Source organism: Physeter macrocephalus, unplaced genomic scaffold (assembly GCF_002837175.3).
Source record: "Physeter macrocephalus isolate SW-GA unplaced genomic scaffold, ASM283717v5 random_697, whole genome shotgun sequence".
Lineage (NCBI taxonomy): Eukaryota > Metazoa > Chordata > Mammalia > Artiodactyla > Physeteridae > Physeter > Physeter macrocephalus.
This window is the reverse complement of record NW_021146010.1, coordinates 34,458-50,000: the sequence shown is the minus strand read 5'-3', so window position 1 is coordinate 50,000 and position 15,543 is coordinate 34,458. Positions and strand designations below refer to the sequence as shown.

Below are 15,543 nucleotides of genomic sequence, written 5' to 3'. Positions count from 1 at the left end.
AGGATTTACCAGATGTGTCTGTCCCGCTTAGGGGTAACTAAAGCTGACTCAGCTCAGGCCCTGAGGAAGTACTGACTTTCTTTGTAGAATCAAAACCTCTAATCAGCTTGTGTGTCCTTTTGGAAAAGTGGCAGGGGGGTTATCAGTTCTGTTTACCAGAAGTAACAAGCCTGGACTGGATTACCCACAAGGAAGGCTCCACCTGGCTCTGCTTCCCAGTTCAGGGCACAGATCCGGCGCAGGCCCAGGAGCCCCAGTCTCCAGCCACAGTAGCCCAGCCCCCATCTCGGCCCCCAGCCTCTCCACGCGGCACCGCTGCGGTTTCCCGGAGAATTCTTGGCGTTGGGTTTGACTGATAGTCTTTCAACAAGCTCTCAGGTGGAGTACCGCGTTCTGGGCAGTGTTTTCATTTACACACACACACACACACACACACACACACACACACACACACACACACGTCAACCGTCCCCCTCAGGCAACAAAAAACACATCCCCACACCCCAAACACACGTAGTTATTTTAGTCCTCTCCTCCCTCCTAAACCGGGAAACTCTGACGGGGACATGAAAGGACAGTTGGGCTCGGCTGTGATGAAATGGCTCTGACACACAATCAGGCCCTTGGATTCTGCCATCTCATGGCCCTGCTGGTCCAGCCCAGCCCAACACCCTCCAGCCAGCCGGGCAGTAGGCTTAACCTCAGGCGGGCAGGAGTGACCACCACTCATGGGCTGCGCCCTGGGGCCTGGAGGCCACCTACCTACGTCCTGGTCGCCGCTGACCAGGAACTGGAGGATGTTGTTCATGGCGCCCATGTAGAAGATGAGGCGCAGCTGAGTGACGCACATGGTGACCAGGCTGAGCAGCAGGATGGGGCTGAACACGCTCTGCATGAACGAGGGGGCCGCTGCGGGGAGAAGAGGGTGCTCAGGGAGAAGCGGGCGGTACCGCCATGGCCACGGCCCACCCGCCACCCAGGGGCTGGGCGCGTGGGGCTGAGAGCCCTGCTTTGCCCACCAAATCACGCTGGATTAGGTGGACAGCTGGACGCAGGAGTTAGGTCACCCAGCCGTACGAAACGAGCTGCGTGAGTCCCTCACCCTCGCTGACCCTTCGTCTGTAAGGCAGGCTGGATGGTGCCACCGGCCCTTTGGGGATGAAATGGGGATTAAGGGAGACGGTACCCACAAAGCCCTCAGCGGGCTCTGGTCCCCCCAAGGGGGCTGCAGCTTCCACACCTGGACTGGCCACCCCCTCCTTGTTGCTGGGGTGCGGGTGTGGGTTCAGAAGCCCCTGCTGACGGCTCAGGCAGGCTTGGGAGGTGGGGGCCGCACACGGGTACCTGCGGCATCAGGCTGGCACTTGACCTCCAGGTCGACGGTGGACAGGCACAGCTTGTGGCCCTCCTGCAGTGCCGCCTGCTCCTTGGCGCTCCGCATGGAGCTGCCCACGCTGAGGCGGCGCCCGACCGTGGTCACCTGCTTGTAGAACTGCTTCCCAGTGATCTTGTGGTCAAAGCCCAGCCAGCTGAACTTGATCTTCACCCTGGAGGCCACAGGAGAGTGTCTGTCGCGCTGCCACGGCCCCCAGCCGGCGTAGGGGTGGGAGCAGACCGCACGTCCACTTACGTGTAGTCCATGTCCTCCGGGCCCGGGAAGGGCTCCAGGGGCCAGTTAAAGAAGCAGTTGAGGAAAACCAGCCCGGAGCAGCCGGCCCAGACCACGAGGATGACGATGAAGGAGGCCCCGAAGTCGTAGATGACCTGAGAGGCACAACAGGGTAGCGGCTGGAGTCAGGGCAGGGTGGAGGGCAGAGTTAGCAGAGGGAAGCCGGAGCGGGCGGCGGGCAGGGGCGGGCGGCGGTCCGGCTCTCCCTGCACTCAGCTGCGAGGGGAGGCACGGCCCCATCAGCGGTGCGGCTCTCCCCGACGGCCCCATCAGCGGTCCGGCTCTCCCTGCACTCAGCTGCGAGGGGAGGCACGGCCCCATCAGCGGTCCGGCTCTCCCTGCACTCAGCTGCGAGGGGAGGCACGGCCCCATCAGCGGTCCGGCTCTCCCTGCACTCAGCTGCGAGGGGAGGCACGGCCCCATCAGCCTGGGTGTTTGGTCGTCAGGCACCTGCATTCCGATAATCTTAGCTCGCCCTGGACCAAAGGCCTCCAGCTGGGACCAAATGTCATCTCCTTGGAGAGGCCCTCCCAGACCACCCATCACTGTCACATCACTGGCTCACAGTGAACAGCCCTGGCTGAGACTTTTGACTTCTTTTTTTTTTTTTTTTTTTTTTTTTTTTTTTTTTTTTTGTGGTATGCGGGCCTCCCTCTGTTGTGGCCTCTCCCGTCGCGGAGCACAGGCTCCGGACGCGCAGGCCCAGCGGCCATGGCTCACGGGCCCAGCCGCTCCGCGGCATGTGGGATCCTCCCAGACCGGGGCGCGAACCCGGTTCCCCTGCATCGGCAGGCGGACGCGCAACCACTGCGCCACCAGGGAAGCCCCAAGAGACTTTTGACTTCTTGATTCATTTCCTCATCTGTTATTAGGCCAGCTCCCTGAGAGGAACCTCCAGCCTTGTCCACTGATGTTTCTCTAGTACCTTGAAGCATACACACAGTAGGTGCCAAAAAAATACCCAAGGAATGAACAGTTGGAAGTCTCGCTTTGCTCCCCTGTGAAATGGGTGCGACACTGGCATGTACCCTCGTGGTGTCGAGGTGGGGGTCAAGCGGGTAGAGGGCGCAGGACAGGGCCTGACAGGTGAGAAGCCTGCAAGCCTGTTAATGTCATTATTGCCATTGATTTCCAGCACAAGAGTCCCCGGAGTACTGGCAGACGGCGGCCCAGCTACCCAGGGAGGGAAGCAGCAGTTAGACACGGAGAAGAGGAGGAGGGGGAGCCTGTAGGCTCCTCTGCACCTCCAGGAACTTGAGGATCCCTAAAATCCACAGACGTCTGGCCCCAGCCCCTCCAAGCACCTCGATGCCCAGGTGGCCGGCCCACGTCTTTTTGTTTTGTTTTTCTGGCCGCGCCGTGAGGATCCCTAAAATCCACAGACGTCTGGCCCCAGCCCCTCCAAGCACCTCGATGCCCAGGTGGCCGGCCCACGTCTTTTTGTTTTGTTTTTCTGGCCGCGCCGTGTGGCATGCGGGATCTTAGTTCCCCGACCAGGGATCGAACCTGTGCCCCCCCGCAGTGGAAGTGTGGAGTCTTCACCACTGGACGCCCAGGGAAGTCCCTGGCCCCTGCCTCCTGTGACTCCTCCTCCTCTTGCCCTATGGCCTCTCCCCTTTGGACCTCTCAGGAAAGGGGATTTATTTGGTGCTGGTGCCACAGAAGGGAGAAGCCCCTTCGGAAGCCCTTTCAGGAGCAACAGGATTTGGAGCAGGAACTGGGACTGATGAACAGTGAGGTGTTTGCTCCATCCTGACCCTGTGTGACTTCCACGGGCTCAGAATCCTGCCTGGGAGGGAAACAGCTGAACCAACTTGGCTGAACCAACTTGGCTGAACCAACCATCGCTCTGGCAGTGGGGAGCAATACAGCCCAACAACAACAGACCTGGGGGTGGGGGGACTAGAGTTAGGCTCAGGACTGGGGACACTCACCCCCTTTCTGTCCCCAGCCCTGAAACGAAAAGGCAGCCTTCAGTCACACCTTGCAGTGATATGCTTGGATTTCCCAACCCCCCACCCCCTCCCCCAACCCCGGCCCAGCAGGTTTCTTTTCTTACCCCCATGGTGCCCAGGTGCATCCTCCCCCCAGGTGGGGCTTGGGGGAAGCGGGGGGGCCCAGCGCCCACAATGACTTCCCTCTTCTGGGAGCGCTGAAGGAGTCTTAAAAGAGGCCTCTGCTCAGACACCAGTATACACCCTCACCTTGACTCCTGGGAAGGTGACTGCTGAGGAGGCATAGGATCCAATCATCAAGGCAATAAACGTGGACCGAAGGTCACCAAACATGTTGGGCAGCTGAAAGAAAAGAAGCAAGGGAGACTTCTGCTGAGAGAACAGACGGGGACGGATGAAATAGGAGGGGAGGAAAGAATCACGACGCCCTCAGGCACCATTTCTTATCTGCTCTCCTCCCTGAGTAGTTCACGGGGGCATCAGTCCAGGGGTAATAGCAGCTAATTGAAAGTTTTTTCTTCCCAGACTGAGGTTGATAAAGGAAGGGGAAGAGAGTAATACAGAACTCAGACTCTGCACATGAAGACAGAGCTGGTAGACTTCCTGGCTGGCAAGCATGCCTCCTCTCTTCTCCGGCACAAGCCAGGTCCTTCCGCCTTTGCAGGGTTACAAGGAGATGGCGGCAAGCCCAGCTGGGAGCCTGAGGCAACCCTCAAAGGGAGCAAGCCTGTTAGAAGTAAGAATCTATCTGAGGATGAGATCATCATTTTATAAATAAAAATATCAGTGTCCCCAAAGGACCAGGTGTCAGCAAAGGCTGCTTTTGGTTCTGAGAAGAGTAGGTCTCTGGAAGGTGCCAATCAGAATTCTACAGCCCCCAGGGCGGACGAGGAGGCTGGCCTGGAAGTCCTGCGTCTGAATTTCTAGGTCCAAGGAGGGCTCTCCCCTTTTCCATCTGGAAAGGGCAACGGCAAGAGAGGCTCAGGCTCTCTTCCCTGTGAGGCCACTCTTCCCATCTCACGGCAGCTTGTTCTGGGCCCATCCAACACGACTGCGAAGCTAAAACCCCCAGTGATTCCATACAAATCCAGACATGGTATGATATGGCAACTCGGTCACGGATCCAAACAGACATTGGGCAAAGTGCATCCTCCTCAAACGGCAGTCTTGGCCGCTCTTGCCAACCTCAGGGGAGCTCGTACCGCGCGGTGAAGATTTCCCAGCCACACCCACAAGGTCCCTGGCATTGAGAATCACTCCCTGGATCTGCCAACCTGTTTCACTGAACTCAGGTGCTTATATGGACCTAATATATGTTCCCCTCCCTCTTTGTCTGGAATCATTTTGGGGTTTTATCAAACATGGACCACGTGATGGCTGCCCGCAAGCTAATCTGCTGTTGCTGAACGGAGGCGGTTTGAATGTGTTTATCTACCTGCCCCTCACCATTTCTGCCTGTTCTGACCACAATTAAAAGTGAAGAAGGGGCATCATCAAAATTTAAAATGTGCTTCAAAGACACCATCAAGAAAACGAACAGACGCACAGAAGAGAGAAAATTTGTACAAATCATCTATCTGATAGGGCACCTGTATCTGCAGTATATAAATAACTCCTACAACTCAGTAAAAAAAAAAACATATATAACCATTTTTAAAATGGGCAAATAGGGCTTCCCTGGTGGCACAGTGGTTAAGAATCCGCCTGCCAATGCAGGGGACACGGGTTCGAGCCCTGGTCCGGGAAGATCCCACATGCCGCGGAGCAACTAAGTCTGTGCGCCACAACTACTGAGCCTGCGCTCTAGAGCCCGCGAGCCACGACTACTGAAGCCCATGCGCCACAACTACTGAAACCTGCGTGCTACAACTACTGAAGCCCGCGCGCCTAGAGCCCGTGCTCCGCAACAAGAGAAGCCACCGCAATGAGAAGCCCGCGCACCATAATGAAGAGTAGCCCCTGCTCGCCGCAACTAGAGAACGTGCCACAACTACTGAACCCCGCGCGCCTAGAGCCCGTGCTCCGCAACAAGAGAAGCCACCGCAATGAGAAGCCCGCGCACCATAATGAAGAGTAGCCCCTGCTCGCCGCAACTAGAGAAAGCCTGCGCGCAGCAATGAAGACCCAACGCAGACAAAAAATAATAATGATAATAATAAAATAAGATAAACTTATTTTAAAAAATGGGCAAATAGACATTTCTGAATAGACATTTCTCCAAAGAAGACATACAAATGGCCAATAACCGTATGAAAAGATACTCAATATCATTAATCATAGGGAAATGCAAATTAAAACTACAATGAGATACCGCTTCATACCCCCTAGGGTGGTTATAATAATAATAAAAAAAACACAACACATAATAACAAATGTTGGTGCTGATACAGAGGAATCAGAACCCTCCTACACTACTGGTAGGAATGTAAAATGGTACACAGCCACTTTGGAAAACACTCTGGCAGTTCCTCAATTAAACACAGAGCTACCATATGACCCAGAAATTTCACTCCTAGGTATATATATACCCAAGAGGGATGAAAATATATGCCCATGTGTACATGAATGTTTATAGCAGTGTTTTTTGTTTTTTGTCTTTTTGGCTGCACCTTGTGGCATGCAGGATCTCAGTTCCCCGACCGGGGATTGAACCCACACTTCCCTGCGGTGGAAGCGCAGAGTCTTAACCACTGGCCTGCCAGGGAAGTCCCCATTCTTTATAATATACAAAAAGTGGAAACAACCTCCATGCCCATCAATGACCGGATAAGCAAAATGTGGTATATTCACACAATGGAATATTATTCAGCCACAAAAACAAATGAAGTACCGATACATGCTATCAATACAACATGGATAAACCCTGAAAACATTATGCTAAGTGAAAGAAACCAGTCATGAAAGAGCACAAAATTGTATGATTCCATTCATATGAAATGTCCAGAATAGGCAAATCCATAGAGATAGAGAATAGATTAGGGGTTGCCTAGGGTTGGGATAGAAGAAGCTGGGAGGAACAGGAAGAAATGCTAATGGGTACAGAGATGTGATCTGGGGTGATATGATTGATTCTGGTGATGACTGTGTAACTCTATAAATAAACTAAAAACCACTGAATTGTATACTTTAGGTAAATTGTATGGTATGTGAATTATGTCTCAGTATCACTGTTAAGAAAAAAAAAACATGAATAAGAGATTTGAGATGTTTTGGGATCCCAGGATTTAAAAGGAACATGAATAAATCTATACTGTATGGCCAACAAAGCCATCCTATGGCATGAAGCCAGGGTGGCTCTCCAGCCCACTCGAAGAATCCCCAGCACACAAAGAGCTCTTCTTCCAGCCCCCTGTGTCAACTCAGTCTTCTCAGAGAGGGTCAGAGGGAGATAAGGAGCATATGGAAACTCCCCCAGCCAAAGACAGAGGAAATGTGATGTGCTCATGGGTGCCCAGGCACATCCAAGTGAGCACTAAAGGTGCATAACCTTACTCTTTGCACACCTGCCTCCCAGGTATGCTGTGGTTCAGAGGACATGCCTCGGTTTCTGAGCTCACATATTTGGGCTGTGCCATGCTGGCTACTCCAGCAAGGCAGCCTCAGGCATTTCTGGGGCCACATCTGTCCCAGGGAGAATCCAAAGATTAGTTCTGCTTGTATGGAAAGAGGAAACTGTTCTAGCCTGGGATGCCACTCCAGCCAGGGCATGTGGAGGAAGAAAGGGGTCAAAGAGGGCTTAGAACCCAACCAGAAAAGCAGGTGGAGGACAAGAGCCACTCGGTGCGGTGAAGCCAGGAAACACTTTTGTTGCAGTAGTCACCTTTGGGTAAAAAGAGTGTCCCCAACTTTTTGACAGGGTGAGGAGATACTTCTGAAGAGCAGACTGCTTGCTAGGTAGCCCTTTTCCTTCTACCCTAACCCAAGCTAGAACAGAACAACAGGGGCTTGGGGCTAGTGGGCAACTCTGACCTCATCTTCTGGAGTCTTCTCCCCAGAACTGGATCCAGGACAGGCAAGAACGGGAAGCTGGGAGAGGAGACTGACTTGACATCTGGTCCTGGATGAGACACTTGCCCTCATGCCTGGAAAAGGGCAGTAACCTTCCAGCTGCCCTCCTTGCTTCCCGGCCTCTCCCTGCCTGGAACATTCTTTGCAACATCCTGAAAATTCTCCCTAACATGCTATTTTAGTCAGCAGGGCCATTCCTAGGGTGTACAGAGCCTCAGGGCAAACCACACTATGCAGCCTTCTTACCAACATGTACATCTTGTATTTAAATTACGATTATTTTTCCTGATTAGAAGAGCAATGTGTGTCCATTGTAAAACATCTGGAACAAAGTACACATAAAGAATGAAATAAAAATTCCCCTGATATAGCCATGTTACCATTTTGATACATTTCCTTTCAATCTTTTTCCCATAAATACCTATAGCTTTGTAACCAAACTGGGATCATATGCTACATATTATTTTATAAACTTTTTCTTTTTTACTTGATAAATTATAAATATTTTGTAATTTAGTATTCATCTTCAACATAATTTGTAACAACTGTCCATTGTTTCCTTTTCTGGATGGTCTATAATTTATGCAACCATTTCTCTGATGTTCTCAGAGCCTTTTTAATTTTTATCATAAATAACATTTTAATGAACATTCTTGAAGATAAATATACCTGCATATAGCTATGATTTCCTTAAGGTAAACTCCCAAAAGTAGAATCATCTGGCAAAAGGGAATACACATTTTTAAGTTTTTGTGAAACTCTGTGCCAAACTGCCTTCCAGAAAACTTACACCAATTGAAATTGAAAAAACTTACATTTATTGATTGTTAATGACTTTGAACATTTTTTTCTACGGTTTTTAAAATCAGTCACTTATATTCCTCATTTATATTCCTATTGTCCTTTCTTCCTATGAGGATTTTAATTTGTTCATATTGATTTGGCGTAGGCTCTTTATATATTAAAGACCCTCACTGTTTGTCCATATACTGTAGGTATGTTTTCCTAGTTTGTCCTTTAACTTCTTAGTTCGTGGTGGGTTGTTTTTTTTTTTTTTTTTTTTTTACCAATATAAGTGCTTAAATAGGTAGTCAAAGTCTGTTTCAGCTTTTAGGGACTACCTAACATTTGGGTCAGAAGAAATCTCTCTGAAAACAGTATCAAGGATGACCCTGACCAGTGAAACCCAAAGCATAAACATCCTGGCAGTAGTCAACGTGTGGTCACAAAATAGCAAGCACAGGAGACGAGAAGGTTTTCCTGGGGGCATTAATTATTTTTCATATGTTAATACTAATTGTGTTTTATCCTTTAAGCTACTTCCTTCCCTTCCTCCCAAAGCTGTCATGCCTGCCAGAGGAAATTTCCCCCATTTGCTGTGCCCAGTAGCAGCTCGATCAGAGGATTTTTCCTTATTATTAAGTTATATAATAATGTAACATAGTTATGTTAATATACTAAATCATATAATAGCATTATTATTATAATAGCAACTATTATTATCCTAAAAGCCCTCAAAACAGCCTTACCAGATAGGTGTCACTTAAAAAAAAAAAACAACTTATCTATTTATTTTTGACTGTGTTGGGTCTTCGTTGCTGCGCACAGGCTTTCTCTGGTTGCAGCGAGCGGGGGCTACTCTTCGTTGCGGTGCGCAGGCTTCTCATTGCGATGGCTTCTCTTTGTTGCAGAGCACGGGCTCTAGGTGCGTGGGCTTCAGTAGTTGTGGCTCGTGGGCTCAGTAGTTGTGGCATGTGGGCTTAGCTGCTCCGCAGCATGTGGGATCTTCCCAGACCAGGGCTCGAACCCGTGTCCCCCACATTGGCAGGCAGATTCTTAATCACCGCGCCACCAGGGAAGACCCAGGTGTCACTTATTACCCTCACTTAATGGTACAAAACTTTAGGATTAGAAAAGTCAAGGGACTCCCCCAAGCTGGTAAGGGTCAAATTTGGAATTCAAAGCAGGTCAAGCTTACGTGCATAGCCACTGGGTTACTCTGTGTCTTGGAAAACTCACATGGCCCTTGAGGGGTACACGCTTGATTTGAGGGACCAAGGCAAATACCCTTACCTCTCACACCTCTCTGCGTCCCTTATTAAGCGTTCTGTTTGCTCTCCCCACTAGAGATTTCTTATATCCTTTCCGATGCTCCTTTTAGACCAACCTGCCTCCTTCTCTCCCCTTGACCTTCCTTGGCCGACCTCCCCACAGTCCAGGGCCACACTGTCAGGTGGGCTTGCATTTGGCTATAGACTCTCTCTTGTTTCATCTTCTTGTCTGGGTCTCCTCCCCCACTGGTGTCCACATGACCCTCCCTCCCTCCCTCCTCTCTCCTTCTGCCTCTGCCTGACCTCAGCTGCACATAATGGCCACTCAGAAGCCCTGGTGATAGAGTGAGTGGTGGCTAAGTACTGAGCAGAGTGCCCTAGTACCGGCTTGAGGGTCGGGCGGAGGGGGAAGAACCATGTCTTCTGCCAAGTAGGAAGCTGTAGCTGAACTGCAATGACAGATGTGGGGAAACCACTCAGCAGGGGCGGCTTCCTGACCCTGGGCTCACAACTGCACTTGCAGGCGGGGGGCGCAGGCCCCCTCCCGGGCTCTGGGTGCTTCCCACCACCACCCCTGCTGCCTCGGGGAGGACTAGGGCTGGAGAGGGCTCAGCCAGGCAGAACCGGCCCTTCGTGCTGGCCTGGCTCACATGGGGAGGCCGTCCCTGCGTGAGCTGGTGGTGACTCATTCTCTCAGCCCCTGGGCTGCACTGTAAACATGCTGTGTGACCTTCCCAGAGGGGAAAACAGCAGCTGCAGATGGCCCCTCCCCTGGAGTCCTGGCCGCAGAGCGCTGCTACTGGATGAGAATCACCAGAAGCCTAGGCTCCAGCACGGTGAGGGTGGGCTGTCCTCCTTGGAGGACCCTCTTTAAGATGTCTCTCTTCCCAGGGGCCCCCAACTCAGGCCTGGGGCTTGCTGGCAGGCGGGACAGAAGAGCCACTGTGTAGCCACCTGGCACCGACTTTCCAAATCAGTGATCTCCCCAGCCCACCAGCTAGGGGCCCCCCCCCGCCCCGGTCCTCAGGGAGCAGCCGCATGCCGCCCCGGGTGGGCGAGGGGCTGGCATTCTGGCCCTCAGGCCCCTTCCAGAGGTGAGCCTTGTCCTCAGGTGGCGGTGGTACACATGCAGAGCTCTGTGCAACCTGAACAGGCCAGGATCCAGGTGCCAGTCTGGACAAGCGGACTCGGCAAAGCCGGGCTCTTTTCTAACCCTTCACAGCCAACAGCTCCAAGCACACACTGCCCGGAGAAGGTCCTTGTGGTCACCTTTCCGCTCCACTGCTGAAGGGGTGGGGAGAGGGGCTCCACACCCCACCCCCAGTCACCTCATCCGCTTTCCCAGCCAGGTCCATCCCCGATGTCCCCACTACACGTTCTGTCCACCCCTGAACGAGTCACGTGCTGGGGCAACTTCGGAATGTGGAGCACCTGATGGGTGAATTTTTCCCAAGCCAACGGTGATCAGCTGACTGCTCTGGGTTCTCAGGGCTCAGAACAGAAACGCAGAGGCAGAGCTGGCTCTGGGCACTGGGAGAGTCCTGCTCCCCTGGCACCTGGGGCACGTGGGATGCCTTGGGGACCCTCTCCTGGCCTGAGCAGGAATGCTAAACTCCCCCCCACACCCCCAGGGGGCATTTGCTTCACTGCTGTACCCTGAATCCTCTCCCTCCCCTTCTCTCAGGTGTTTGAAGAGGGATATTTATTTCTCTTCAAACCCAGATCCCAACTCCCGTGGGATCACTTCTCCCTCAGGTTCAAAGTAAGACTTCAGTGAATCAAATAGGGAAAGCCCACAGAGAACTTTTTCATTAAGGAGCCTGGCAACATTTTGTCATCACTTTTCTGGGAGGGTTTCAGCTCAGAACTCCCCGTCTCACCCACACCGACAGGGGTCAGAGGAATGAAGCGGAAATGACATGTTCACAACACTGGCGGCATCTGTTCCCATCTCTAAGCAACCCCGGCCCCGGATCGTCGGATGGCGGCCCAGAGATGCCGCGTCCGCCACCGGCTGGTGTTTTCCTCAAGCCAATGAAGCGAGTTAAAGACTTGTGCAAATGCGAGGCCTTGAGCAAACAGACCAGAGTGTGCTGTCCAGATGTCCAGGGGGGAGGCTGAGGCTCGGCACCTCGGGGGGTGCCCTGCACCACCAATGACCCGCACCCTCCTCCTCTGAGGGTGTCGCATTGCCCGGGGCCCTCTGCGGCAGGGACCTGGGAAAGCCAGTTCTAGCCATTAAGCAGCCCACCTGGCATGGGATCCAGTCTCTGCTCTAGGGGACGGGATCACCCATGAGTACCCACCTCTCTGGCTCTGTAGGGAGGTCTACAGGCCTGTGGGGAAAAGGCATTCTGCCAACTCGGGGCCCCCTCTCCACCAATGGGGGTAGCAGCTCACTGTCTCTGGTCATCTTTATTTATACCACAGCCCATGCGACACAAAACCCCTTGGGACTCAGAAAGTCCCCCAATTAAGGTTTCCCCGGCAACATTCCCCCCATATTCCCAGGTTATTACAGAGTGATTACCCATGGCCCCAGAGCTGTTGTAGGAGATTTGATTTAGGAAGCTCCTAAAGGCGACCCTGAAGACTGCAATTAGAACATGGGTGGGAGACCCAAACAGAAAGTACCGTTGTGCTGCTAGCTCGGCGTCTCCGGGAAATCCTGACAGTTCTGCTTTCTCAAAGGCCTGGGCTGTGTCAGAACGAGATTCAGCTCTGCTCAGCAGAAGCCTCAGCCAGCCCAGGAACATTGCCCAAGAGCTCCGGCCCTGCCCTCACTGACCCGCTTCTCATTCCCCTTTCGGGGTCTGTTCTGGAGAGGCTCCTTATCTCAGGCCTCACAGGACAGAGGAATGCCCAAGGAGGTCCCTCAGGCCAGGGGCAGCGTGGGGAGGAGGAAACAGATGACCTAAAGGCGACCCTGAAGACTGCAATTAGAACATGGGTGGGAGACCCAAACAGAAAGTACCGTTGTGCTGCTAGCTCGGCGTCTCCGGGAAATCCTGACAGTTCTGCTTTCTCAAAGGCCTGGGCTGTGTCAGAACGAGATTCAGCTCTGCTCAGCAGAAGCCTCAGCCAGCCCAGGAACATTGCCCAAGAGCTCCGGCCCTGCCCTCACTGACCTGCTTCTCATTCCCCTTTCGGGGTCTGTTCTGGAGAGGCTCCTTATCTCAGGCCTCACGGGACAGAGGAATGCCCAAGGAGGTCCCTCAGGCCAGGGGCAGCGTGGGGAGGAGGAAACAGATGACATAAAAAGTGCTTAGGGGGCTTCCCTGATGGCGCAGTGGTTAAGAATCTGCCTGACAATGCAGGGGACACGGGTTCGAGCCCTGGTCCGGGAAGATCCCACATGCCGCAGAGCAACTAGGTCCTCCGTGCGCCACAACTACTGAGCCTGCGCTCCAGAGCCCGCGAGCCACAACTCCTGAAGCCTGGGCGCTTAGAGCCCGTGCTCCGCAACAAGAGAAGCCACCGCAATGAGAAGCCCGCGCACCGCAAAGAAGAGTAGCTTCCGCTCACCACAATTAGAGAAAGCCCGCGCAGAGCAACAAAGACCTAACGCAGCCAAAAACAAATAAATTAAAAAAAAAAAAACACCTTAAAAACAAAAAGTGCTGAGGGAGTTGGGCCATGAAACTAGAAGGGGAGTGAGCAGGGGCTGGGGGTGGGTGTCAACCCCTGGTTTCCAACAGGGAATTGTGATTGAGCAGCTTCTTGGTGCCTCTAGACCAAAGGTTGTTGGACTTCTTCTGTAAAGGGACAGGGAGTAACTATTTTAGCTTTTGCAGGCCATGTGGTCTCTGTAAAACGACTTCACTCTGCTGCCACAGCACAAAAGAAACAAGTGGGAGTGGCTCTGTGCCAGTAAAACTTTGTTTACAGAAACCTGCAGTGGTCTGGATGTGTCCTGGGGGCAGCAGTTTGCTGACCTCTGCTCTAGATCCAAGAATGGGGACCTCAGAGGACAAGCCACCAACCTCCCTTAAACAGGTGCCTGCTAACCAAACACTTCAGGTGATGATCAGATGGTTTTCTTGCCTGGTCACTGTCTGGCCTGTGCAGCCTTTACCTCCCTCTGGGAGAGCCAAGAGCTAACAGGAACACTCCTGCTGCAGTGCGTTTGGCTTCACACAGACCTACTAGAGGCTGATGAAAGCAACAGACCCTCCTCTAGAAAAATGCACCTGCACAGCACGTGTGTGCGCCTGCAGACACACACACACACAATTTGCTTGCTTGCTGAGAATCTCAAGGGAGTGCCCAGGCCTCCTGAAGCTTATTCATGCACCATGTAGAGGCCTAAAAAAACCTAGGGTAAGACCCCTTGCTCACTCAGAAAGAGAACCAATTTTTTTGTATGTGAGAGAGTGCTCAAAAACACACACAAAAAAGAGAGAGAAACAACCTGGTAAAAAAAGACAAATGGCACAAAGAAGCAATCACAGAGGAAATACAAATGATCACAAAAAAGAGGTGAAAAGATGCTCCATCTCACTAACAAAGAAAACAATTTTAAATCATAGTATATCAGTTTTTACCAGATTAGACTGGCTAATGTTTGCAAGATTAATGACAGGGTATCGGAAGGGGTGTGGAGGAAAACCTCTCAGACATTCTGGAAGGCTAGCATCTGTGTATAACCTTTTGGGAAGACCATCTGACAATCTATATTAAAATTTAAAACATGCTGATCCTGGGAGTGGGAGCAATCCCACTCCCAGGAATTTATTTCACAGAAATACATGCACAGGGATGTTCACTTCGGCAGCATCATAAATCAGAAAAATTGGAAACCAACCCAAAAGTCCATTAGCAGGAAGCTGGTCACCTAAATTATGGCACATCTGTGTTATAGAATAACATGGAACTGTTTAATAATGAGGCCAATCTCCATGGTTTAAAATAAGCAGGTAGATTTCTAAGGACTGGCAGGAAAAGACATAAAAGATACACTGTTAAGTGAAAAAGGCAAGTTGTAACAGTATTTCTTTTAAAAAGAGCAACATTAGTATATCCAGATTTTCTTATTTTTTTCATAATGAAGAGTTACATTCTAAACTCATGAAGTTAGGCTTATAGGATTTTGCAGTCCACATTTTATATTTCCAAAATAGTGACTTTTAACTTTTTGTTTTATAATCATAAAAAGAAAAGAAAAGAAAAAGAATCCTTATGAGCCTACTAGCCTCCCCTAAAGTTTTCTTGGACAATAACTATGAACTCATTTTAAAGACTTTCTTTTTTTTTTTTTTTTAAACATCTTTATTGGAGTATAATTGCTTCACAATGGTGTGTGAGCTTCTGCTTTACAACAAAGTGAACCAGCTATACATATACATATGTTCCCATATCTCCTCCCTCTTGCATCTCCTTCCCTCCCACCCTCCCTATCCCACCCCTGTAGGTGGTCACAAAGCACCGAGCTGATCTCCCTGTGCTAGGCAGCTGCTTCCCATTAGCTATCTATTTTACGTTTGGTAGTGTATATATGTCCATGCCACTCTCTCACTTTGTCCCAGCTTACCCTTCTCCCTCCCCGTATCCTCAAGTCCATTCTCTAGTAGGTCTGCGTCTTTATTCCCGTTAAAGACTTTCTTAAAGGGGATTCATGGTGTGGTGGTTCTTATCTATTTGTCTTAGGCTTTATTACAATAAAGCATCTTTCTGTATTTCAGAGCGTAAACTCCTCAAGGACCATCTCTTTCTTTTATCCTGAAATTCAGAACTGCCATCACATAGGCAGAGTGTGGCTCAAATAATGGCAGTGATGCCAGATTTTTATTTTTTTTTATTTTTTATTTTATTTTTTTTGTGGTATGCGGGCCTCCCTCTGCTGTGGCCTCTCCCTTTGCGG

At 51.2% G+C, this 15,543-nt stretch overlaps 1 protein-coding gene across 3 annotated transcripts in view; it reads right to left on the bottom strand.

Annotated features, from left to right (window-relative positions):
- Positions 1 to 20: 20 nt before the first annotated feature.
- The window catches only part of SLC43A2 (solute carrier family 43 member 2), a 33,633-nt gene continuing 18,110 nt past the window's right edge, over positions 21 to 15,543 (bottom strand). For 2 of the 3 annotated variants that reach the window (XM_055083269.1, XM_055083270.1), the window contains exons 6-9: positions 3,874 to 3,966; positions 1,631 to 1,764; positions 1,345 to 1,547; positions 22 to 909 (exon numbers count right to left, since the gene is read on the bottom strand). In XM_055083269.1, coding sequence (XP_054939244.1) covers positions 518 to 909; positions 1,345 to 1,547; positions 1,631 to 1,764; positions 3,874 to 3,966 — 822 coding nt within the window. In that variant the 3' untranslated portion in view covers positions 22 to 517. Of the gene's footprint in view, positions 910 to 1,344; positions 1,548 to 1,630; positions 1,765 to 3,873; positions 3,967 to 15,543 lie in introns of all 3 variants that reach the window. The other variant, XM_055083271.1, reaches the window with a different exon arrangement.